At 49.7% G+C, this 25436-nt stretch overlaps 8 protein-coding genes across 8 annotated transcripts; 2 read left to right on the top strand and 6 right to left on the bottom strand.

Annotated features, from left to right (window-relative positions):
* Positions 1-3112: 3112 nt before the first annotated feature.
* HD556DRAFT_1444090 (uncharacterized protein) lies at positions 3113-6366 on the bottom strand (the record flags this gene model as incomplete). Its single annotated transcript, XM_041306725.1, has 10 exons — positions 3113-3131; positions 3189-4299; positions 4351-4454; positions 4510-4638; positions 4697-5094; positions 5151-5384; positions 5433-5443; positions 6096-6106; positions 6143-6171; positions 6232-6366. 10 exons carry the CDS (start codon positions 6364-6366, stop codon positions 3113-3115), a joined length of 2181 nt encoding a protein of 726 aa, XP_041159533.1.
* A 536-nt stretch (positions 6367-6902) lies between these two features.
* HD556DRAFT_1444091 (uncharacterized protein) lies at positions 6903-7642 on the top strand (the record flags this gene model as incomplete). Its single annotated transcript, XM_041306726.1, has 3 exons — positions 6903-6982; positions 7034-7192; positions 7243-7642. The coding sequence occupies 3 exons, from the start codon at positions 6903-6905 to the stop codon at positions 7640-7642; spliced, it is 639 nt and encodes a 212-aa protein (XP_041159534.1).
* Positions 7643-7742: 100 nt separating this feature from the next.
* Positions 7743-8512, bottom strand: HD556DRAFT_1444092 (uncharacterized protein; the record flags this gene model as incomplete). The annotated part of the gene is made up of 4 exons (XM_041306727.1): positions 7743-7869; positions 7925-8228; positions 8280-8387; positions 8437-8512. The coding sequence occupies 4 exons, from the start codon at positions 8510-8512 to the stop codon at positions 7743-7745; spliced, it is 615 nt and encodes a 204-aa protein (XP_041159535.1).
* A 281-nt stretch (positions 8513-8793) lies between these two features.
* Positions 8794-12455, top strand: HD556DRAFT_1432435 (uncharacterized protein; the record flags this gene model as incomplete). Its single annotated transcript, XM_041305122.1, has 11 exons — positions 8794-9210; positions 9290-9475; positions 9524-9898; positions 9949-10142; positions 10193-10358; positions 10410-10558; positions 10615-11199; positions 11268-11384; positions 11436-12073; positions 12121-12238; positions 12335-12455. 11 exons carry the CDS (start codon positions 8794-8796, stop codon positions 12453-12455), a joined length of 3066 nt encoding a protein of 1021 aa, XP_041159536.1.
* Positions 12456-12695: 240 nt separating this feature from the next.
* Positions 12696-12932, bottom strand: HD556DRAFT_1238627 (uncharacterized protein; the record flags this gene model as incomplete). The annotated part of the gene is made up of 2 exons (XM_041297989.1): positions 12696-12828; positions 12886-12932. Coding segments are annotated over 2 exons (180 nt in total), but the record flags the coding sequence as incomplete, so codon positions are not given.
* A 4700-nt stretch (positions 12933-17632) lies between these two features.
* HD556DRAFT_1444097 (uncharacterized protein) lies at positions 17633-18541 on the bottom strand (the record flags this gene model as incomplete). The annotated part of the gene is made up of 1 exon (XM_041306728.1): positions 17633-18541. One exon carries the CDS (start codon positions 18539-18541, stop codon positions 17633-17635), a length of 909 nt encoding a protein of 302 aa, XP_041159538.1.
* Positions 18542-18659: 118 nt separating this feature from the next.
* On the bottom strand, positions 18660-19106 carry HD556DRAFT_1480511 (uncharacterized protein; the record flags this gene model as incomplete). Its single annotated transcript, XM_041308622.1, has 1 exon — positions 18660-19106. The coding sequence occupies one exon, from the start codon at positions 19104-19106 to the stop codon at positions 18660-18662; it is 447 nt and encodes a 148-aa protein (XP_041159539.1).
* An 802-nt stretch (positions 19107-19908) lies between these two features.
* Positions 19909-20175, bottom strand: HD556DRAFT_1210216 (heterokaryon incompatibility; the record flags this gene model as incomplete). The annotated part of the gene is made up of 1 exon (XM_041296547.1): positions 19909-20175. A coding segment is annotated over one exon (267 nt), but the record flags the coding sequence as incomplete, so codon positions are not given.
* Between the last annotated feature and the right edge of the window lie 5261 nt (positions 20176-25436).

Here is a 25436-nt window from a genome sequence, read left to right on the forward strand (position 1 = left end):
GTCATCTGAATCGACACGCAGAGCCATTTGGAGATTAGACGACTCGAAGTATTGATTTTTTAGGCTATGGTGCGCCAGTACAGAGGCACAGATAAACTATTTAGTTATTCGGTGTTTGCTGTGCGAAGATCAAAACCTACCTTGAAAGCCACGGCTTGGCGGCCCGGCTCTGGCCTTCACATACCTCAGGCCAAGCCTTGAGCCCTACTAGGCCGCTCTCAAGGCCCGGCTGGGCTCGGCCTAAGTAGGCCCGGTCAGGCTCGGCCTACGGCTTGAGGCCGGGCCTTGCACATCACTAGTTATGCGAGTCTCCTGGTCCAGACCGTGCCTCCGTCTGACTTCCGCGACACGGAATGAAATGCAAGGCAGATGAAGTCTGCAGTTGGCAAAGCGAGGAGCTCTAAGCTGTTCAAGCTCGTCATAAAATTTCAGTGCTAGATCTGCAGACACGGTCTGTCGCAGCGAAGAGACTTGTATGTGAATATGATCTTCAGACAAAGGTGGAAGGGTGCGTGGAGGAGTGGTGTAAGAGGTGATATGGGCTGGAAGACAGCTATTGAACTCGGAAGGTTCTCCGATCCAGTCGAGGACAGAGATGTCGCCTGACCGAGCCACGATCTCCTGCAAGAGTCGCCCGAGCGCGTTCTGCTTCTTCTCGCCATCTTTGGATGACGCTTTGACGCCATTGTGAGGAACTTATTAGATGAATTGTATTTCTATTCTAATGCAAAGTTACAAGGGCAGAGGTACGATGAGCTAAGAGAATGGGTGAGAGCGCGAAGCGCTATCCGGCCCCGAATGAGGATCTGCCCAAGAACAAGGTGAGCTGCGAATCCCCCAAGAAATTAGGAGTCCCCGACGACGCATCGCAGCGAGGCCGAAGATCCCCAACGTGGTAGGAGGAGGAAAGGACTCACGGTCTGAATCAGCGTCTAGTGTGGCCTTGGCATAGAGAAACGCAAGAAGTCTTCGTGCAGGGCTGGTACAGCTTGCATGTATGGTGCCATGATCTGGGCATGCTTGCGGAGGTATAGTTGGAAAGCGTCACTGGCCCAACGGCCTTTTGTCTTGACAACCTCGAAAGGAACGTTTCGCAACAAGTATTCTAATGTTGAACCAATACGAATTCTGTGACCTTGGAGCGGGTCTGATCCTGCGGCTCTAGCTGCTTGTGCTAACCGTCCTATGAATTTCTGTTTTGTTAATAGCCTGTGGCCGTTTTTGAAATGGTATGCAAATAGCGCGCTTCCCGGGGCAGGTTCGTTGACTCTGAGGTGATTGAGTAGGGCTTCTTCGGGGTCTGAAGGTCCTGCTTGGCGCACAAATGAAACGTCTTCTCCGTCTCTGGAGGTCTTTGTCTTTGGGATGCGGAAGACTCTCATGACGAGGTTGTTGCGGTCACGTTCGATCCGCATGTCTGAAGGTTTGACGTGGGAGTTGGGCTCGAACGATGACAGGGAGGGAACCGTGAATTCCCCGACGCGTGCAGTGCAGTAAAACACTGTCGTGAGGTAGCTGAATACTGCAGCATCGAGAGGTGACTCCAGATTAAGATGGCTGCGAAGTGAGCAAATGAATTCGACGGTGTAGGGACGGTGTTTCTTGCGCTTCGAAGATTGTGGTGCGAGGTTCTCTGCAGCTTTTAGTAGTGTGTCGATTTAAACATCGTCTAGCGACCACTTAACGCCGTGGAGAATGTGCCATGGACGCACGCCGAATACGTAGTTTGCGATGGTCTTTCCGGAGTACGACCCGGCTGCGAAGGCGATGAATGCAGAAATGAGAGTGGAGGATGCTGGCGCGCGGTCTGATTCTGGGATTGTGCGCGAGTCACAATAGACATGGAACACGAGGAGTCCTGAGCCATAGGATTTGTGGGTGCTGTCGGCCCATGCGTGACACATGACATCTTGGATGCATGTCATGTCTCCTGCGGTGAGGGCGTTTGGTTTCATCAGGAAAAACCTCCTGGCCAAAATTTCGATAATCTTTGATAAAGTCCAAGAATTATGTCTAATTAGCAGCTTTAGGAGAATTAGGAGAATTATGTAGTTTAGAAGGACTTTCTTACCCCCTCGTAAATTTTGCATAATTATCAAGAATTAGTTGATACTAGACACAATTGTGGTGAATTGCAGAAGCCGTTATTACAAATGTTGGTTCACAGATCACACATCCCAGGCAATGTTACAAGAACAAAAGACTAATAAACATCTGATATTTGATTACATAGAATATACACACAAAAGTAATTACTGTATAGCTACAATTGACCACAAATACGTCGACTGTGTGGACAGATGAGTCCATGCTGCTGCGCCACGAAGACGAAGAAGTACCTGCACTTGTCGCACCAGAACCCGTTCTGAAACTGTCTCCTCCATAACGGAAGGAGTGCCAGGTGTGTTAGATGCGCTTGGGGGCTCGGTGAGGGAGGAGCGCTGCGCACGCAGGCTATACTGTCATAATGATGCATCAAAACAGGCTAACTAGCATATTTTGATGATGCATCAACTATGATAGCGAGCAGTGGTGCATCAACCTCATCCCTATTGGGAATGTGATGCATAGTGATGCATCAGTGATGCATCATCCTCCCGCACCAAATTGGGCTGCACCCAGCATCCGTTCGCTGGCATTATACCCTGGTACCTTGCTTCCCTTGTCTGTACCTTGCTTCCCTTGTCTGTACCTTGCTTACCTATGCTGTACCTTGCTTACTTACACTAGATCCAGGCATCCGTCTGGCCATCCGGCTATCTAACTCGTTTTTGGGAGGCCTCTTACCTTTCCACAGTCTTCACTGAAGGCTTGCGCTCAAGTCAAATACGTGCATGACATCATTTTTCAAAATTTTACCACTAAGTCCAGCTCCCTTTGTAAAATATGTATGCAAGGATGAATTTATCCCGCAGAACTGAAACACCGCTGCGCCTTGAATGTATGAACTTCGAACTGAGCGTCTTCCTGTACGTCTGCTTGCACCGGGCATGCGGAACAATATGATAGCGGACATTTACATTTCGTTCGTACAACAAGAAACATTCAATTTAATCACTATTACTGACATGGATCTCGCAACAAGATATGTAGATAAGACACTATTTACTGATTATGTATGCCGAGCACGCCTAGGATGTAGTCATATCAGTGCGATGCAACTTGAAGCACATAAAGGACCGACTTACTTTGTTGGCCCGCCAATATCGTTGTCACATTCTCTTGCATTGAAGGGTTTGCGCACTCGGCGATGCCCATCTGGGAGTGGTTGGATCTCATCTGCCGAGGAAGTGGGCACGGTCAGTTGTGAATGTTGTGGTGTGCGCCTTCCACAATGACGCTGAGCTCCAGCTTGGACTGCTGAAGTTGGTGCCGCGCCAGCACCATCAGATTCATTGGGTGTTCCCATATTTTCAACATCGGCACGAGGAGCCGGAGGGATAACGACTTGAGAATATTGGGCAGATGATGCATCATCAGCGGGAGGGGCTGGAGGGATAACAACTTGCGAATATTGGGCAGATGATGCATCATTAGCGGGAGGAGCCGGAGGAGCTGGAGGGATAAAGACTTCGGGATATTGAGTAGATGATGCATCATGGGCGTGAGGAGCCGGAGCTGGAGGGATAAAGACTTCGGGATATTGAGTAGATGATGCATCATGGGCGTGAGGAGCCGCATCATCAGCGCGAGGAGCTGGAGGGATGAAGACTTGGGGATGTTGGATGGATGATGTATCATCAGCGCGAGGAGCCGGAGGGATAAAAACTTCAGGATATTGTGTAGATGATGCATCATCAGTGCGAGGAGCTGGAGGGATAAAGACTTCAGGATATGGATTGAATTGAAGGGGGGGGGCTTCGGGGAGAGCATCCAAAATGCTGATGTTAAAATTCGGGTCATTGATGAGAGCAGTAAACACTTCGTGGTCAAACACGGGTAGGTTTGGAGGGTTGTTGAACGAAGCCAAGTGGGAATCACTCAGGAGCTGAGAACCAGATGATGCATCACCTAAGACCCGCGCACATGGAAGTGATGCATCAGTTGATGCTATGGCGGCGCCAAAATCGTCTTCGATGGATGACTCAGACTGAGGAGTCATCCGGTACATGCCCGCAGTGTTGATTCGATGGGCGCTGTTTGGTAGGAGATCATCCAAGTCCTCTTCTTCCACATGACAACCACCATGCTCACTGCCACTCGTTGTCGCCCACTCCTCATCTGAACCGTCATGCGAGTCTGATGATGAATCTTCTGCTTCCTCAGCATCTGAGTCTTGGGGCAGTGTCGACTCAAATGCTAGTGAAAAGGTGAGTGCATGCTTTTGAACTGACACTTATATTGACGTACCGAGAGCGTCTTTGACGAAGGCTAGGAATGCACCCTGCACCGCATCAAAATTGGCGTAAGTCTGATCAAACTGTGCCCCACTCTCAAGTTCGCCAATATGATAGCTTCATAATATTAGGTAAGCGCACTTCCTCATCAACTTGAACACGCATCACTCACTTGAACACAGACACCTCTCCAGTGCTAGGATCCTTCCCTCCCATAAGGATCGTGAACTTCCACCCACCCGTGGCATGTGCAAGGTACTTCAGGATCCAATCAAGCATAGGACCAAGCTCACGGATAGCCCTGCAGTTTTTAAATGCGCTTGAGATACAACCATGTGATCAACGACAGAAGTACGTACTTAATCTTGGTTGCATCGTCATTTCTTGGCATCTTCCCCGACTTCTGGCGTAGACGTGCTTTTGCATACTTTGCCTTTGCCTTTTGGTATCTCCTTTCAACCTTATTCTTGACGTCCTCGCATTCTTCAGAGTACAAACGGCGCGTGACCTCGCGGCGCTTATTTAGCTTTGGCCCGTGGTCAGTAACATTCTGTGCTCTGATTTCGGCATCTGCAGTGTCCTTGACTTTTTCTCCATAGTATTTGTAGGAGTAAATGTCCATTTTTTGCGGTGCGCGGGTCCCCTTAAGTTCCACACCACCAGCTAACACAGTGTCGAACTTCAAAGCTCCTTTAATACCACTCGTGCGGCCCAGGCGAGCAGGGTTTTTCCGCCAACGGTACCATGTAGCTAGTTGCTAATCAAAATGAGTTGGTACGTGTGTTTCGCATGCTCACAGATGGTAGTGCTTACCTCTTCACGACTTTCCACAGCGCTTGCCAAATCTTTCACTTGATCTGGCGTAAGGACGTGGTCAGCAGGCAAGTCACCAAAGCAGGCCCTTCGCTCTGGCCATTTCTCAAAAAACAATTTGTTGACTTTTTTCCAGAACTCCTCGTATTTCTTCTCTGCGGCGCGCATGCGAAATTCTCCCAACATGGAGGTGAGAAATTCCTCTTGCTCCTTGCTTGTCCATTTCCGAGGCATCTATTACTGAGATCAGTAGGAGCAGAGGGACAGCATCCTGGCACATACAGCGGTCAGACCTGAGGGATGGGGTGATAATTTCAGTACGTAGTGAGTTAGGGAGGGATATTTTCCTTCGTCTTCGTCTTCGTCCTTTGAATATCATAGAGCCCATTTCGATGGACCGAATCGATGGACCGAATCGCTGGACCGAATCGCTAGACCGAATCACCGCCTTCACTACCAGTCACTCTTTTTTGATGTTTTGAATCTAATTTAATTCAGAGAATCCTCATTTCTCAGATGCGACATCTACATTACCATCTCCGGGAGACTCGCAAAACGATGCTATGTAGTACAATGATATTTTCAACCTTGATATCTACAATCTCTCTGTACATAGTGTTCGTCGTGAAATATATAAAACTCGTGATGACCACCAGTGATCACTGGGTGAAACATAATGACCACCAGTGATCACTGGGTGAAAAAATGTATAGTCCGTACCTTCACATGTAATGTTCTGAAAAAGATCAGCCCGACCCATAGCAACAAATACGGTTAAGCCACAAGGCGGACCTGAGGCCTAAGGGACATAGATGCTGTAGGAAGCGCCACCGAAGCAGACTCGGAAGCACTTGATCATCGAAGCAGGGCCTGGACCGGAAGGTAACAGTGCTTCAACCTAGTGAGTGTCGGTGCATACCAGTAGTTAGTTCGTATGATACTTACCTGTAAATATTCTGTGAGCGCCAGTGTTTGAACAATCATTCACTTACGGATCTGAGTCGGCTTGTGAGAGCGCTTGCTTATGTGAGGAATTAAAGTCAGTGATCGGTACATTGAATTGCAGTCAATACGGTCCTACCATGCTACTAGTATGCAGTGATATCTCCTCCAGACGTATCATCGCCCAAGGAATCGGTTGAGGTATGATGTGTTCTAGTAGCTCGGTCATGTCTGCTGCATGTTCAGCATCAAATTGTGAGTGAGCATAGTTCATTCTGAACCGGACAAACTTAACTTCAAACTCATTGCGGTCCTACCATGATTAGATCAGGATTCAGTAGTACTACTTTACAGGTAAAGCTATTAAGGTCTGACCTACATGTCCAACCTACTCCGGTGATGATTAACGACTACTCGTATCACAATAGTAAGTCACTGAATAACGACTCGGCAAGGTCAGTTCACTCCACTTGAAACTTCAATATTGAATTGCGGATTAAGGTCCATCCGATAACACTCCACTTGCGCTGCACTGGCAGTGATGATTTAGCAGGTGTGTGCACATTGTCTCACAATGAGTAGATGTGCTGATTATCATCCATGCCATGCACCGCACTTACAGTTCGTTTTATCTACAGCGTGTACTCAGCACATGCATGGGCCATCGACATTTGAACGGAGGCTCGTAATCTATACGGTCCGACGAACCAATGGAGGCTCTTAACTCAATACAGTCCGATGACGAATCGAAGCATCCGAAGCTCATCCTCTTTTTTCTCTCCTCCACACCAAACGACACCGTTGCTCGCTATGGCCCCCCCAACTAAATATAAAACCGACGCGGCCAAGCTTCAGGCTATGAGAGCCAAGCGTTCCCGGTACTACGCTAAGTAAGTATCGTCTATTTCGTTCAGCCTACGATGCCCTGATTACAGATGCAGGTGCCGTGAGGAGATCCTTGCAAAAAGAAGAGAGAAATATCACCTCAACAAAAACCGTCGAAAGGACGATGACGGCAGCGACAACAAGGGTGCGGGTGACAACTTGGATAAGGGCAACAACGGCAGTGACGAGTGTGCGAGCGATGCCGATGAATCAATGTACGTGCTGAATATTATTATTGTCGCTGTGTTTTTAATATAAATATCAGAGGGACATTAGCTGAATGTATTGCCGTGGTGAAGTATGCTAAAGATGACTTCATGGCGCACATCAAATCTCCGCAAAAATTCACCTTGGGCGTCTTTGCTGAATACACGAAGTCTATCCCAGATGCTCCCGGAACTCACGGGGATAGAGAGATTCTCAAGCGCGCGATGTCGAGCATCGAAGACTTCCTTGACAGGGCCAGTCGAGGACAAGACGGTATCCTCCAATTGTGCGGGGTTTGTGACGAGTGGCGTGCCGCAGAACAAGTGTGCACGAGCATGAGGGACACCATTGCTATGGTGGAAGATATTTATTGTCATGCGCTCAGCGATGGAGACGCCAAGTTAGCCGTAGTTCATTTACTCAAGGGATTCTTGTACCAGAACTACAACGAATTTTGAATAGGCTTGCGAGGCTTGCGCACTAATGTCACTTTGAATTGCATATTTCTTATTGAGATTCACGCTGCACTACTATGTAAAAGCTTCAGGTATACATTCGTTACGTCAACACCTCCGTTTCGCCGCGGCCAATGGCCTCTTCCATCAGCTGAATTCCTTCGGCAACTGAGTGGACCTTCGAAAAAGACGCCCTGCTCACGCCAATGACATGGGACGAGGTCTGCTGCCTGTTGGCGGATCACAAATCAGCTGCCGTTAATCTAAATAACGCGAATCACTTACCAAGTAGAGAATACGCCAATACGGCGGCCACGGGTCACCCAGTAGAAGGGACCCGTAGCGTCAGCCGCTGGCACATTGTAGTTCACAACAGGAGTCAACGCTGGGATGAGTGGAGCTGATGTCGAAGTGGTCGAAGGAGTCAACGCTGGGATGAGTGGAGTTGATGCCGAAGTGGTCGAAACAGCACTGATAGCAGAAACGGCGGCGACCAGCGCGTTCTGGACCGCATCATGGATCTTGGACGTCACGTCAGATGCCTCCTGCCCAGTGATATTCATCTGGGCCAAGAGCGCAATGAGATTATCTGTGGAACATTAGTAAGAAGCAGAGCGTGCTTAGGAATATCGTTGCTTACCAGTGCCATTGTCACCAGTATCGTCAGCGATGGGCACCGCAGGGAGGTCATCTATCCTGCTAGTAAGATCACCAGTACCGTCAGTGATGGGTGCCGCAGAGTGGTCATCTATCCTGCTAGTAAGTACCAGAGCGCGCTCGGAGATATCGCTGCTTACCAGTGCCATTACCATCATTACCATCAGCGATGAGCGCCGCAGGCACGGCAGCTATTATCGTGCTGGGGGAGATCATCATTGGGTGTAGTAAGTATGGGAGGAGAATTGATGTTGAAAAGGGAACTGACCTCGGGCTTTTTGTACAGGGAAAGCCATCCATATTGGGTGATGCAGTAGCCTTGGCCGCTGCAGTCGTAGTTCTTGCATTGCACTGGCAGTGAGTAAGTGAGTAGTTCGATGAGTTGGACTTCAATGAGTTGGACTTCGATGAGTTGCAAGCTTCTGTCACGCTAACATGTCACATTGTGTCACACCTTCTCATGCACAAGCCCATTGCCTGAGCCCATTGCCCGAGCGATGTTACCTGCTAGAAATTCTTCAAATGCAGGCTCCACCCGAATTGATGGTGTCACCGAGCGTGTCGCCCCAACCAGTCATCAAACTATCCAATGTGCCCCTTTAAATATCACCTTTCGACAAGTCAACAATCGAAAACGACCCAAGCTCAATCACTATGCACCACCTACCTCACAGTTGCGAGAGACGGTCCATACCGCCTTCAGGTTTTCAGGACGTCGAGATGGGAATATGCAGGTGTCTGCTGCCCATCTGATTTGTCGCCCGTCACCTTCGTCCACACAGCAGTCTTCCCAATTTGCAGGGCCTGAGGACGGAAGCACCGAGTTTGATTTTGCGATGATTGATGAACCTTCCATGGATGCTGGCGAAGACGGAACAATCACTCAAAGTCAGAAACACAAGCGCCCAGCTGGCGTGAGTTATCTTTATTTCCGTCGCATCATTCCTTACTCACTGTCTTTGTCAGGTCAATCCTCTGCATGTTTGGACAAAGGAACGTGATACATATCTCTCGGAGATCATTCGGTTGGATGGGCGCGGTGAAAATGCAAGGGATTCATGTGCAGGCTGTTGCGCCAATCCTGCAGAATTCCGATGTCAGGATTGCAACGACATGCAACTGTACTGTGGTACATGCTTACTGGCAAATCATGCCCGGTCTCCCACCCATCGCATACAGGTATGTGATCTCTTACGAGAAAGATGAAATATATTGATTAATTTGCAGCAATGGAATGGTGTATTCTTCGAGAGCTCTTCCTTGAAGACGCTAGGCCTTCGAGTACAACTCGGGCATCCCATCGGTCAACCATGCATCCTCCCGCAGCCGGCGTTTAACAACGACTTTGTGCTTATAGACACGAACGGACTACACGAACTAGGACTGGACTTCTGCGGTTGTGAGACATCCGAGACACATGTTAAACAACTCCTCCGTCACGGATGGTTCCCTTCCACGCCAACTGACCCTAGGACAGCGGCCACGTTTCGACTTCTGCATTACTACCAAATCTTATCCTTCGAGTCGAAGGCATCAGCCTACGAATTCTACCATTCTCTTGTTCGACTCACGGATAATACAGGGATGATGAAACGCATGCCGGTACGCTTATATCTACCTTTGTTCCTTCAGTCTCTTACTGTCTACCTTAGGATCGCTATGACGGATTCATGCGGATGGTGCGTATGTGGCGCCATCTCACAATGCTGAAACATTTCGGACGTGGGCACGATCCCAGTGGTGTAAATGGTACATCGCAGGGTGAATGCATGGTGCTATGTCCAGCATGTCCGCAGCCAGGGAAGAATTTACCTGAGGGTTGGCAAACTGCTTCGAAAGCAAAACGGTGTGTTGCACCACAGATATTGATCCACTATGTAAGGCTGATGTTTTTAGGTGGTTGTATGCAGTATTTTTAGCGATCGACGCAAATTTTCGATTGAAAAGACGGAACGTATCGAGCGATCACGCAGACCCAAGTCTTTCGAGAGGCTGGTCATACTTCGTCGAGGAGAAAGAGTACAAGGCCTTCCTGGCCGAACATCTCACTGAGACGCAGGAGGTATGTGACTGATTGGTTAATCAATTGACGTGTACTCACACTATCTTACAGAAAAGTACTTGTTCGAGCCATAACGCTGTCAACACGGCAGATACAAAGCAGTCGCAAGGGCTTGCTGCTACTGGCGTCAGCACAGTAGATTGTGCCCGTCATAATTTTAAACGGCCAAATGGTGTCGGCGATTTGCAGAAGGGGGAGAAGTAAGTCACGGTCTCGTTGCGTTTGTATTTACTATGTCTTATCATGCGCCTGACAGGTACATCAATATGGATTATTTATTCTTCTCGACTTTGCGTGGTACGCAGCTCGAAATGCTCAAGGTGTCGTACGATATTGCGTGCCAATGGCACAAAAAGCTCTGGGCCCGCATGAAGTCCTTTCCTCAATCCCATCGCTTGGACCATCTCACCAAGTATATACGCTTCTTCATACCAAAATTCCACCTCCCCGCACATGTCTCAAAATGTCAGACAATCTTCTCGTTTAACTTCACGCGTTTCGTTGGCCGGACGGATGGTGAAGCCCCGGAGAGGGGCTGGTCGAATATCAACCCTGTGGCATCAAGTACGAAAGCGATGGGTCCTGGTTGTCGTCGTGACACGCTGGACGACCACTTTGGAGACTGGAACTGGAAAAAGACCGTCGGGTTGGGCGCGTCTCTCCTGTACAAGATGAAGGATGCTCTAGCTGAGAAGGCTGCGCATGCACTCGCATTCGAGGAATTTGACGCTGTCATCACTCCCGAGCACCGCTCTGCGTGGTTAGAAGAAATGCAAGCTTGGGAAGATAATCCGAATGACACATCGATCTCTAATCCGCTCGAGGCCAAAGCCATGGGCGAGTATTTTCTGCTATTAAAGTGACCTTGGACTAATGATTTTGTCTAGCTATAATGCAAGCAGGAGTGAGGCTAAAGCTCGCGGAGCTGGAGGCCGAGGACCTTCAGCGAGGTATAGACTCCTCGTTGCACCCACAAATCTCGCCTAGTGTGCTTATTGCTTCAGGCATAGACCTGGAGCAGGAACAGTGAGCATTTGCCCTTTGACGGCCACAAACAAGGCTGACATACTTTCAAAGGCATCGTCTGGCCAATATCGCCGAGTCGATGGGTCAACATGCTACCGACACGCAGAAAGGCAGTCTCACGCAGATGCGGAACTCGCTTCGTCGTAGGATCGATATGTGGCGACGCACACAGGTCCTTTACCTCCCGGCCGTTCAAGGCCTTATTGATCAGGCAGCCGCACGTGAAGGCCACGAGAACGCCGAATGTATACACCTCTGGTTACCTTCAGAACTGAAAACCAAGCCGTGCGATCCACGCCTACGAGAGGACGAATGGGAATTGCGCTACGTGCAGGCTCACGATGCGCTAGAAGAATTGCGGCAGTGTCTACGCATTCACTGCTCCTTACTGACATTCAAAAGGGAATGGGTGCGCGGGCAAGGCGCAAACACGCGTGCTCAGAATGCCCTTGCCCGCATCCACCGAAGGCGTACGGCCTGCGTGAAACGTTATCGGTCAGCATGGATGGCGCTCAAGAGCCTAGCTACAATCATGAAGAAGACCGGTTGGCAGGGCAGGTTGCAGGAATTGGCCGACACTCACGTCAAGCCCCTCGTGGACCCATATGCTACTGGCGAAGGGAGACGTCATGTATCCTGGATCTGGATGATGGACGGCGTTGACCATGGCAATGAAGGTGGCGACGATGGTAAGCACTCGTCGTGGTCTATATTTTGCGAACTAACATACTATAAGGTGTACGAATCGAGTGGTGCAAAACCCGTGCGAGGGCACTGCGGTGGTCGGAAGAGGTCGAATTACTCACGGAAGAGATGCGCAGGGTGCTGGAATTTTTTACCTGGCAGCAGGCGCGGTGGGAAGAACAGGGAAAGGCATGCGTTGGGGAGTGTGCCGCTGACATTGAAGGTTTGTGAGCTTATGCTGCCCGACAGGCTAACATCCGTCGCAGGCTTGCAGACCATTTTCGGGTGCTGTGGGCACCCTTTCTTTCGCTGGAAGGTCCCATTGACCCGCCACCTCAGTTGGCCGAACATTCGTTACCGGACCTCATGATTCCCGACATTCTCTAACCTACTTCTGCGCTGTACCTGATCGATGTACCTGATATTCAATCCATCACCGGCTGTTATTTGACATTTGAAGTGAATTAAGTTGCCGAAGACTCGACTGGAAAATTGACCGAAATACAAATGACCGAGCTGCAAAGTAATTGACCGAGCTATATATACTGTAGGACTGCTAACTAGCATGTTGTAATGCATCACAAGAAGGCTAAGTAGCATAGTTGATGCATCACCTCTGACTTGTAGTTAGCAGACTTGATGCATTATAGCTACAGGGACTGGTGGCGCACGAGCGTCGTGTCGAGAGCGCTTCCGAATAATATCGGATTTCATACTAATGGGACGAGCAGAGCCGTGAAGCTTATAGTAGAGGCCACATCTGTATGTATATAAGAGATTGGTACGAATATAGAAGGAACAACAAATGAGAACTTACACGTTGCAAACGGTCTTGCCTTCATCGTCCTTCCTCCACAAAGGAGTTGCAACCAGGACTCACCACCTCCACGACTCGGACCGGTGTCGCAGAAGAAGAAGAATGCGGTGGCGCTGCAGCCGAGGACAGCATGGACAATGCAGAAGCCAAAGATGACGCACCACCCGTGTCATCCTTCTCCATGACTAGCACGCATGGAGTTTGGACGCGGACGCTTATGCTACCAAAGAGAAGAGAAACGAGACGTCCGCTCAGCAAAGTCCATACGACGTATATAGATGAAATAATACTCACCAATTTACAATAGAGACCGCAAGCGTGATGAGTTACGACACGAGTGACTACCCACTATAAGGGTACGGGTATGGGCATGGGTGTCCAGGAATCAGCGTGGCGGTTGCTCGAATGACGATCGACGCACTCACCCGCTGCGAATGGCAAACAATGACTTGGATCAGCGTGGCTCTTGCTCGAACAAGGACCGACACACTCACAATCCAACGACGAGCACGGAAGGACGACTATGAACTACCTAGTTTGTAGTTACAAATGTTAAATAGAACTTTTTAAAAAACCTAAGACATACCTATCAGCTTGATGGTTGAGGCTGACAACGTTGAACGTTGAGGAATGAGGGATCGACGTCGGAAGTTCAAAAAGTTTTCAAACCAAAGTCATGCGAGCCAAACAAATGGTTCGATATCAACCAAACAGTCACGTGAGCGAAACAAATATGTGCAAATGATGAACTTCAACAAAATTTTACTCAGTCGTTCGCCGCTTGTCCCAGGTGCGCATGTTCTTTTTTCTCGTTTATAACTATCTTTAACCTTGCAGCGTGCTACTATGACCACCACTCGTGCGGCGAGTCGCGCCCTACACTACATCCTACCCTCCATCTCATGCTTCCTGTCTCGGCCCTCCTTCCACTCTTCTGGCGCTCTCCAGTGTCCTCCGCACACGTTCGAGCCACGTCAGCATTCGCTGACGTGCGCCAGGCGTGTGTGCTAAACACTGGTGGCTGCTGGGATCGGGTGGGGCGTCCCACAGTTCTGGATGGTTGTAGTGATTTTTGGTTGAATTTGTATTTAGATAGATACACTTTTTGTATATTCAAGTAATTCTTGACATTTTGTGATATTTGCATCCCACATTATTGTCTTCTAGCAATTTTATTCCTAATTCTTGTGATTAGATAGAATTATCCAAATTAGAACTTTTAGCAAAAATTATAACATTTTTTCCCTGGGAGGGTTTTCCTGATGTTGGGGCGGGCAATGAGTGGGAGCCACAAACGAAGTCGCTGTTTGGCAGGGCAGTGTGGGCGTAGCACAGAGGGAAGCGGATTCATGTCAGAAGGGTAGGCTGAGTTATTGTTAGCGTGTGTCACAGTGTTTTCCAGCTGAAATGGCAGCGGGAGACCTACTATATTTTCGACACTTTGTGTAGCTCTTCTCCCTGCCGTTCGAGGATTCGGTTCTCGAGGGCGCGGTTGGCGTCATCGAGCTTGTGACGGGTTTTGGGAGGCCCGTGAAGCGGGATTGACTTGGAGGTCCCTCTGAGTTCGTTTGCGTGTAGAGGGGCGTCGAAGTCGACGACGAAGTCCCGGATGGAGGGAGGGATAGGAATGGGGGGCAGAAGAAGGGAGCAGAGTGGGTATCTGCCTCGTGACGCATCGTCTGTGGGGTTAAAAGCGCTAGGGACATAGCGTGTGAGGATGATGCAGGCAGCGGATTCAGCGGCATTGTGAATGCGTTTAAAGACAACGTTGGTGGGGCGGTTGCGGCTGCGTCCTTTCCACCAGCCTTCCACAACTCCTCTGTTGTCTCTGTAAACCTTGAAGCAAGGGAGAGGGCGGGGTTGGGAGTTCTGTATGATGCTGAGGACGAGGAACTCAAAGCCGATGGCTTCGGCCCAACCAATGTCGCGGCTGTCTGCTTTCCATCCTGGGACAAGGCGCCACGCGCGCCACCACCCGTTGACCCAAATTGTGATTCCCACGCCTGAGCTAGCATCAGAGAAGGTGTTTGGGTCGGTGATGAGGCAGGGACCTGGGATGGCTCTGCTGACGGATTGCTGGCGAAGGTGTGCGGACCACCACCTGAGGTCTGCCGCGCAGTTCTTTGGTGGGGTATGAGGCACGAGCGGACGATCACCGAAGGTGGAGAGCATGGCTTCCAACTCGGTGATGTAGGCTCGTCCCGCCGGGACGATGCGAGACACATGGAGCAGTTTTCCGTGAAGCTTTTGGACTTCGAGGAGGGAGTGACGACTTTGGGATTCCCATGCAGCAATGGCGGCCAAGTATTTCTCTTTCTTGCTTTCTGGGATCTCGAGCGTACGAGAGTCAAGGTTCCATGTGAAACCGGTGAAAGGAGGATTGGAGCAGAATTGGATGTCCTTGGAAAGCTGCCATGGTGTCCCTGTTTGATGGGAAAGAGCGTCGATGTCTGCCATGCAGTACGAGAATTTCGCGTCTTCAAGGGAGCGTGGGGACTTCTGTGAGAGGTCGAGCAAGGGAAATGAGCAATCTTCGTCGTATTCCTCTGGTTGGTCATCAGGCATGGTAGCGCCGTGGTACCATTTCCGGCCACCATCCTTTCGAAGGCCACCCTGGTCTTGGATGTTGCGGGCCCATAGTTTCTGTTCCATGTTGTACTTCTCCAAATGCTCCCGCAGGATGCGAATGAAGAAGTGGTTGTCGACCCATTTTGATAATGGGCCGATTCCCTCGCTGCAGAAAATGTCAGTGCCAGCGTCAGCGAGCCCACCGTAGGAGCCCGCTGCTGAAGAGCAGCCAAAACAGAAACTAGTGTCGACGGCGAAGAGGTCTTCACCTGTGCAAACGACAAGGCCTGGGTATTGCGAAGGGTGGAGGGGGATGGTGCGATATGCTTCTGCCACGTCTCGTGTGGCGCCTTGTGATCCAGGAGGAAGACGCCAGATGAGGAGGCATATGGTGGCAAAGGTGCCATAGGTGCAGGGGTAGAGGTCTGAATTGATGGAGGAATTGATGGAGGAGATGGGACAAGTGAGCGACGAGAGGCTGTGGGACAAGTTCTGAATGAGTTGGAATTTTCCGGGTTTTCCAGGCTTTGGGATGATGGATAGCGGAGCTGTCTGGAATGGTCCGATAAGGCTTTCCATTTCGGATTTGGATAAGGGTCCCAGGTACCTTCCTGAGCCGAACTCTTGGCTGAGGATGGCGGCAAAGGCGCCGTCGTGTTCTTCGACGGAGGGTGTCATATCCCGCATTCTGGATCCGGACCTATCACACTCATCATTTCCGGATTTCCGGATCCGGCCGACTTCTATGTATCGTCCGGATCCGACCCGCATCTAACCTCCGTGCCTTATCCCTTTGGTATTTCCCTTATCAGTTAGTACACTTTATTTTCCATCCCTTATTCATTTCCGTCTTCATTTTACTAAGTTCCGATAGACTAGTAATAGTCGTCCCATATGTTTTATCCATAGCTTGACATAGCCTCGCACTGCACTTACTGTTCTCCGTTATGTCCTCAGTAGTATATAAACCCTGTACAGTCTCTGTAGTTTCCTCAGTTCGAATATCATCTTAGACTCTGCTCATTACCTCCTCCGTCCGACTTGAGTTTCTCTCTCGTCGACCTCCGCTCATCTTAGGATTGACTCCTATAGACTTATCACCTCCGCCTCTACCTTTGGTAGTCCTCCGCTGTTTCCTTTCTAGTTCGGACTTTGTCCGGATTAGTCTTATCTCTTGTTCCTGAATGTCCGCCGGAATTCCCGTGCATCGGACATCGGACTCCAGACATCACCCGACGCCCTCCGGACATCGTCCGGTAACCTTTGGACATCGTTCGACAGCCTTCGGAAGTTAGGGGCACATACTCGGGTAAGGGGCGCAGTGCACGAGCTGAAGCCAAGCCCTTCGGATCTGACCCTTGAGCACGTTCTTAACAGAGGGGCTATTAGGCGGGGTGTAAGTATGTTTAATGTGAGGGATGCTTCCCATGAAACCGAACTGTAGAGATTGTGGTATGTGCAGGTATATACGTATGAGTCTGGATTTATTAAGTAGATGGTACCAAGTTTCCGCATGATAGGGAGTGAGTGCATTATGTTTCCTGGCCTTGAGGACACTTTTGAGCTCCATGGTCCGTGGTGCCGCAGCCCGAGCATTCGTGTGTGTGGTCCTTGCTGGTGCTTGTACATCCATTGGGGTGTTGCCAGTCGTAACACAGCTGTAAACCTTGTGTGTTGACAAGGCGGCCTTCGTTGTTTCTCTGGCATGAGGCCGGGGTCTTGCTGTCCCACAGGAATTCGCTCTTGCACTTGTGGACGTTGTGTGCGAATCGGCCGAGGCATACAGCGCAGGCATGGAGGCCAGGTGATGCTGCGCTGCTCTGAAAAGGCTGCTTCTCGTTGGCTGCGCGTCTGGGTTCTTGACGTGTTTGATTCCGATTGGGTGTCGTGGTCCGAGGAGCTGGATGCCCTGACGAGTTTCGTGCAGGGGATCGTGAGCGGGAGCGAGTGGAGCGCGTGGGTGTGCGAGCTTGGTTGCGTTGGGATGGGGTCTGGTGTTCACGGCTGCTGCTCTGCATCGCACTGGCCAGTTGGAGCTGTGGACCAGGAAGCAGGTGGAAGCAGGTAGCGGGGTGGCAGCAAGCAGTTTTGGAAGCAGGAGCATGAGGGTGGTAGCATGGGAGCAGGAAGCATTGTATAGAGGTAGCAGGGAGCATTTGGTAGAGAAATTGGGCAAACATTAGCGACATGGTATTGTGGGTCGAGAAGGAGCACGAACCTCGGCAAGACTTTCGAAACGGACTTTGTTCCACACTTCTTCGGCCAGGTTTTTCAGGAGGGTTGAATTGAAAATGCTGATGTCGAATGCGTTGTTGAGAGTGAGGGTGTCATGCCAATCTCTGCATACGTGCGCGGCGTATAGCAGAAGCGATCGTTCACCAAGAGGCTCAGCTCGCTGAGGGTGGGAGACGATGTTCATGAAAAACATTGTGATAGCGCGTTGGTGCTTCTCAGGCCATCCCAGCCTGTTGATCTGGAGGAGGAAGCAGTTTTTAGCCATATCAAATTGCCACCATTCGAGGCTATGGTCTTGGATCACTTTGCGGGAAGGCTTGAAGGATGTGACCAGTTTCAAGGCGACGAAATCGTCAACCTTTGTGAAGCCGTAAGTGTTGTCGGCAGATGATTTTGCTTCGTCTGCCGTTTCCTTACAGCCCTCTGGGCTGAAGTACCAGAGCTCTACGTACTCGTAAGATTTGAGCTTGTGGATAGCATACTGGGAGGGGCGGTGAGTAAGGGAGTCGCCGACAGAGGTACCTGCCTTGAAGTCATTGATCTTCGGCTTTTTCTTCTCCGTTTCTCTTCGCTCTTTCTCAGCTTCTAGCTCGAGGGTGAGTCTCTCCTGTTCCACATGTTCGTGTTCAGCCTGGGCTGCTTCAGCTGCCAGTCGCGCTTCTTCATTGGATTGTGCCGTCCAGGCGACTAAGCGGATGTCACGGTCTTGTTTCCAGCCATTGGATAATTCATTGGCTGCTTCATCGTGAGTAAGTTGCGAATTTCCAATGATGCAGTTGCGGATGGCTTCGAAAGTGGCGGATGCGAAGTTTGGCTCAATGTCCAGTGCCGGGTCTGACGTGATGCGGGCCATGATGAGATTAAAAGGGAATAGATTTGTTTTTATAAATGAGAGATAATGCTGTTAGGGATGGACAGTGTATGGATAGCGGAAGAAAGAAAAGAGCTCAACGATAGACTCGTCGAAGATCTTACTGGTGGAAGAGTGAGAAGAAGAAGCGCCGGCTTCTTCCGCTCTTCCAAAGACGGAACTCTAAGACTACGCTCGTGCCTCGCTGCATCATAGAGCGGCAATAAATGACAGGTAGGGAGATGCCGGAGATGCCAAATAATGAGTACGCAACGTCTTCCTGCACGGTGGTGACGCACTTCGATGCCCATTGCAGTTTCTCCCGGGCGCTGCTCATACCTGGACGGAAGGTCACCAGGGTCTGCGCATCTATCCCCGTTGCATCCTCCAACTCCTTTATGATTTCAGGGGACTCTTTGTGGTTGGGAGAGCGATCATCGAGATATAATGTCCAGTCCTTCCGATAAAAGATAACAACTTTTGGAGCGACGAATTCTTGAAAGGTCCATCCATGCTCGTTCCAAACGCTCCTCGCCAGTGCACCGGTGTAGAGACTCATGCCTCTCATGGTGTGATATGGCACTTTTCACTAGAGAGTTCATTGCACGAACTTGCAGCACCATTCTGTGTGCTATCTACAGCTATCCCTATATGAGGCGCAGCTTTCCCGCGCAACGCGCGCCATGCGCGCACCATTCCCGCGCTTCACGATGTATATACGCGCGCGCTTTCCCGCGCTTGATCGCCCTAAAGCGCCAGCCTTCCAGAAGCATCCATCCACTGTCCACCAAGCTCTCTAGTGCGTGTATTTCCATTTCCCTTATTTACATATCATTCCACCTTTATTTATATCATGGACCCTTACTTACATACATATATCTTTACATACCTTACTCGGTAGCGCTTCGGCTCCGCGTGACAGCGCTTAGGCGCCATATATAAGCGCCAGCATTACATACTATTAGAAACTTTCCAACTTTCCACTTGACCTCCCACTTACCCACTTACTACCTAGCTGAACATAGTAGAAATCTATTCTTTGACACCTCGGGCTTGTATCTCTTGTCCAGTATCTAATCACCACTCAAGCAAACTCACTCTTACTCTCACTTGCTTCCGCTCACGCGCGCGCGCGCTTCCCGCACCTCGCGCGTACCTTCACTTTCCCGCGCTTCGCATCAGCCGACCAGTAGCGCCTTCGGCGCGCACTACTAGATCCTTGCTGCACTCGCTTCCCCTTTAGGGTCGAACGCACTTGTCGTCTCAAGTATAGCAGACTAGGCAACGTGCGACCTCACAACATCACAGATACAGTCTGGAGCATTGTTTGTTCCTCTCAGTATTGTTGTTTCTACACCGGGCTGCGATGAAGGAGGGACGTTGCATAGGTAGACGATGGTAAGCACTGAATGGCGGTACCAGATGAACATGGAGTTGACCGACTCTTGAAGCTCAGTGTTGCTCTTCTTGTCGATGCAACACGTGTCCATCCACACCCAACAATACCCAGCATCACGAGCGACTTTGCAGAATGACTGCACTTTCGCGATGCCGTCGAGTCCCTTCAACTCATGCACATCTTTATCCTGGACGTCATGCAGCAGCGCCTCCTTCTCTTCCCACCTGTGTGATAGCATGACGCAGCAGAAGTACATTGCTACCGCTTCTTTGATGCGGTCCAGTTGGAGGTCTGAATGCTTCGTTGTGAATGACAAAAGCTCCTTGTACTTTCCACTTGATTTGAAGGTGTTTATTTGTGCCGCTCGATTGCACAAAAGACCTGTGGAGGTATTAAGTAGTCATAGCGGGGCATATTCGAGTTCAATCCAAACAGCTCTTTGAATGGTGTCTTCTACTTCAGATGGATGCACATGTTGCTGACGCAGGTCTGCAGAACGAGATAGGCATTTGGATGCTATGCAGGAGTCTTCCAAGGCTTACCTTGCATCCGCACTTCGGGAGAGTCGTCCAGCTTAGACAACATGGTTCTGAAGGCTTCAATGGCTTCGTCATAATGTTGCGCGCCACGTAGTGCTGCATGTGTCAACTGGTATCCAACGTGAGATGAAGGATTGAGCTCAGTCAACTATGCACCGCTGGAGTCAATATGGGTTACGAAGACATAGATGCCATCGCACCTTTTGCGCGTCGAGAAGCGCATCGTCCCATAGCATTTTACCTAACTTTGCCTTACTACAATTTGCAAAGACAGCATCAGACGCAGAATTCAGTTCGATCACTGCCGAGTAAAGGTCAATAGCCCTGTCATAGTCGCTTGCAGCGAGGGCAGCATCCCTGCTGGTAAGAAAAGGTGCGCTGCATTCTTGCTTGAAAGCTGAATGAAATGGGAGTGAGGATTGTAGCTTGCGCGATATTGCGAACTCGAGACTTGCCGTTGGACCATTCATAACAGCTGACCTTCGTTGCTTCATTGATATTATCCATCATGTATTGGTATGATCTAACGGCATGTTGAAGTTTACCTGCCAGAAGGAATGCATGACAACGTTTCTGGTGTGCAGTGAGCTGCAATGAGTTGAGATCCCAGCCGAAGAGCTGAATAAGACACTTAAATACGAGAAAAATTTCGGATGTGTATTCACTTACCACTACCAAGTCCTCATATATGAGATGAATGGGTGAACTCGATGAGAGAGCATTCGACTTGAGAATGGCGGTAAAATGGTCAGCGGCTTCTTCGTGACGTGTGTCATCCAACACCTTGATTCCTAGTTGAACACGCAGATATCCCTGACGTGCGAATTGCAAAGATTAGTGTTGATGACTAAGTGCGGATGCTACTTACTTGCACGACACAACACCCGAGAGAATCGGCATTCGGACAGCCAGTAAAGAGTTCTTTGAGGAGCAGCTTTGCCTCGTCGTGTTGGTCTGCATTGAAGAGGACGATGGCCTGAAAGATGTGATGAAGCGGGCAGTATGTGAGGTAGATGTAACATACTTTGATCAAAAGCAGGAAATGGAGAATTTGTGAGTCTTGGTCCATGTACATTGATGCGACATCAAATGCTGCCCTCGCATCCGGGACGCGACCTTTTCCGCAGAGGGCAATGCCCTTGGATATGTAGCCTGTCAATGAAGGCTGAATACTGATGGACTATGTTACCATTAAGTTAACCTTTTGTAAGGGGGCCATGATCAATGCGTATAACTTACCTTGATTGCATCCTGAAGGGCGTGGTCCCAGTTGTGTTGTCGAGCCATCACGAATGAACGATGGGCATAGGAAGAATAGTTGTTGGCGTTGGTGTTGATATCTTGCGTGAGTAGTTCTTCGGCGGTAGACAAGTCCCCATCTATGCATGCAATGCGGGCTGTTGTGATGGCTAGGATCTGCACAAAACATGCTCGAATTGTGGTATATGAGTCAAGGACAGAAACATGCCTTTGGATGAATACCTTGACTCGGAGGTACTGCCCACTCCGAGATTATCTTATTGTCACCTCCGCTCAGGATGTGATTGCCGTCCACGGAGAAAGTGGCACAGAACGGCGTAGTTGTGTGCTTGAAAGTGGCAATGGTTCGTTGATCTGAGAGCCGCCAGAGACGGACATGATTGTCACGGGATGCGGATGCGACGAGTGTGCCAGCAGGATGAACGGCAATGTCGTTGATATGATTAGAGTGGCCCGTCCAAGGATCGTGGACCTGCTTCCAGGTCGTTGTATCCCATTCACGTATCGTAGCACTACCACCTGTGAGAAGGCGAGTACCATCGGGCGTCCATGCGAGTGAGAAGTTAAATGTGTGAGCCTTGAAAGATGCAATGCGTTCCCTCGTGCCTGGATTATAGATTTGAATATCCTTGTTTGTTGCGATGGCAAGAAGTTCTCCAGAGGGTGAATACCGTACGCAGCGAACATTATCACACCCAATTGGGTCTGAGTCCTGCTCCCAAGTTTGGGTGTTCCACAGTTTCATCGTTCTGTCGTCAAGTAAAGCAGTGACCAGCACTGTTCCATCAGGAGAAAAATCTAGCACGAGTGAGTAGAGTGACTGGTGGGCTTCAATTTTGGTGAGTGATTCGCCAGTTTCTCCCTGCCAGACGATGACCGTGACGTTCCCATTGATATCACCGCTTGCTATCAATTGCCCATCTCGTGATACTGCCAATCTCCACACTTCACTACGATGCCCCTCCATCTTCTTCAACACAACACCTGTCTTCAAGTCCCACAGGCGAAGTGTTCTGTCCCATGAGCCCGTAACCATCCGCTGTTTGTCGGGGAACACTGTGGCTGTTGTTACGGGTCCTTCATGGCCTTCTAACTTTTGCACGGGTATGGTGATTGGAATGAGCTCCGACATTTTACTGGAGGTTGATGTCGTTTGGCATGGTCAAGGTGGACTTTGGAGGGATTGTGGGTATCTTTCCGCACAGGTGTATTTTGCAGTCTAAGATATGACTCCCTGCGTTCACCTGTCTCATTTCAATAGACGCTCAGGACACCTGAGGCTGTTCGCTTCCACGCCTTCGATAATGCAGCACTACTTATGGCAAAAATGCACCCTATTATCGTACCCACTAAAAATATACCGGGCCTCCCAGCGCCTCAGTGCATTATAGCTAATTGCAATATCACCTCTTCATCCCTCTATGCGTTTCGAATGCGAATGTCTGCGATACGTTAGAAGACAAGCTAGCAAACTCGGTTTTCAACGGTGCGTGATGTTTACAGAAGGGACTGCTAGAAGCTAATGGCTGATAGAAGAAATATTTCATTGGGTATTTGGGCGAAAGCCCGCAGGGCTTGTCTGGTCCAAAACATGTGTCTGTACCTGTGGTGCAAGGTGAGCTGTGTTCCTGAATTTTAGGAGTTCAGTGACGCATGCAGCGAAGCTTGATGCCCTTATGTTCTAGGAGATGGACTTACTCCAGTTTGTTACCCGATTGGAGGCATGGTATGGCGTGTGAACGGCTCGAGTGCTGGAGAGGCTTGTGTTACGACTGGGATGAGTCGAGCTATCTCTGTCTGAATAGACAATCGGCTGAACGCCAGATAGACGTAAGTCTGCTCTCGATTGAGAGATCAAAGGTTCTGGCTAAGGCGAGTGTCGCTGACTCCCTTAGAATAGTGGTTTTTAGACAGTAAGGTTGGAGACCTTACTGAAGGACAATGTTCCAGGTAAAACCCAGTAGATTAAAGTAAGGAATACAATCGTAAGTAGCTAGGTTTATATACGAATGTTCAAGCGGAGCTTGTAAATGTGTTATCAAGATAGAAGCATGATAAGGGATAAGGATCAGAGATAAGGCGGACAGCCCGCTTGGCGAAGATAAGAGATAAGCATGATATGGACAGCCCGTTTGTAAGCAAGAATAAAAGAAATGAGTATAGGGGCTAAATGTTACTGTAACATTACCCCCATGTTACGGTTGAAGTCTCTGACTTCAATATTCCTCGGTGTTGGTATATTCGTCCATGTAGTCGTAGTAGATGGGGTCTGCGTCAGCATTACAGAACTCTGGTTCGTTATACTTGGTGGCATACTCCCTGTTTGCCCGGTCTATTTCCTCCTGGAGTTCTTCGTCTTTCTTGGCCTCCCAGGCCGATAATGCTTCATAGAAGCCTTCATCGGTGTAAACCAATGGAAATAATATTTTTTCAGCAGCGTAGGGGCAATAGATGGATAGATGGCCAGGCTTCTGGCCTTGGCATATGCGGCAGTGGTATTCTGGGCAGTTCTTGTGGCGATGCCCGAGTTTCTTGCAGACGCGACAGACGAAGTTGTCTGCGGGGAAATGAGGTTGCTTTACTGTGATGACGTCGGGGGTTTCGGTGAGGTCAATGACTTCACGCTTCTTTCCCTTAGAAGCTCTAGTCTTCGACACTCCGTGCATGGTAGCTCCTCTGCGGGTCTTTCATTTGAAAACGACGGTGGGTTCGGGGATAGGTAGTGCTTTTTCAGCTGATGTTGGCTGAGTAGCAGGCTGAGCTTCTTCTCCAGCCGTATCTGCAGCAGGTATGCTGCTGGGGGGAGCGCTAGTAGCAGGGCTTGGCGGGCGACCGACTTCGGTCTTGTTTCGTTCTTCAACAGCCCGTATAACTGACTTGCAGACAGTGCTAAAAGCAGAAGGAAGCAGCTGAATCTCAAGGCTGTGTATCTGTCTCTGGAGGTGTTGGCAAGCGAGTCTGAGGGCATCGTTTTCGATTTCTTTGAACCTAAGTTCAAGAGCGGAGGTGGCGCGTATGACGTGGATCTGGGAAATTATGGGAGCGGCAATATGTGCGGGTTCTTTGGCGAGCTGTTTTTCTAGTTCAATTGCGTGGGGAAGGGATAAAAGAGTTGTCTCGACGATGGCGTCGTCGTCTAGGTCAAGGATGTTTTTCTTATACGTGGAGTTTCCAAGAGAGTGGTTGGACGAAGATGATGATCCAGTGGAGGAGGGTGTCAATGGGGGAGTCATGTTACTTGGGATGTTTGTTTCAAGGGGATGGTTCGTTCAGTTCAACTTGTGCCTCCTTTTATACGTTGTTAGAAGCTCCTTTGAACTCCGCAAGTTCTCCTCGGGTATCCATTCGTTGCTTCCGGAAGAGTAGCCGATCCAAGATACGAGATAGCGTCTTCGTTTACCCATGCCTTTATGGCTAAGAATAGCTTCTACTTCGTATTCTTCTTCGCCGTTGATAACGTCAGGTGGAGGTTCGGCGTAGTTCGGTCCGTGTATCTCTGTTTCGCGATAGGAGGATAGCTCAGAAGCATGGAACGTGGGGTGAACCTTCCATTGATCTGGGAGTTTCAGGGTGAACGTGATGGGAGATAGGACTGCGGTGATAACGAATGGGCCGTATCGCTTAGGCGCAAGTTTCCTGGATGGTAAGGATGTTAGGAGATTGGTGGCCGTAAGCCATACCTTATCTCCTATCTTCCATG

Source organism: Suillus plorans, assembly GCF_016647745.1.
Source record: "Suillus plorans strain S12 chromosome Unknown HD556scaffold_33, whole genome shotgun sequence".
Classification (NCBI taxonomy): Eukaryota; Fungi; Basidiomycota; class Agaricomycetes; order Boletales; family Suillaceae; genus Suillus; species Suillus plorans.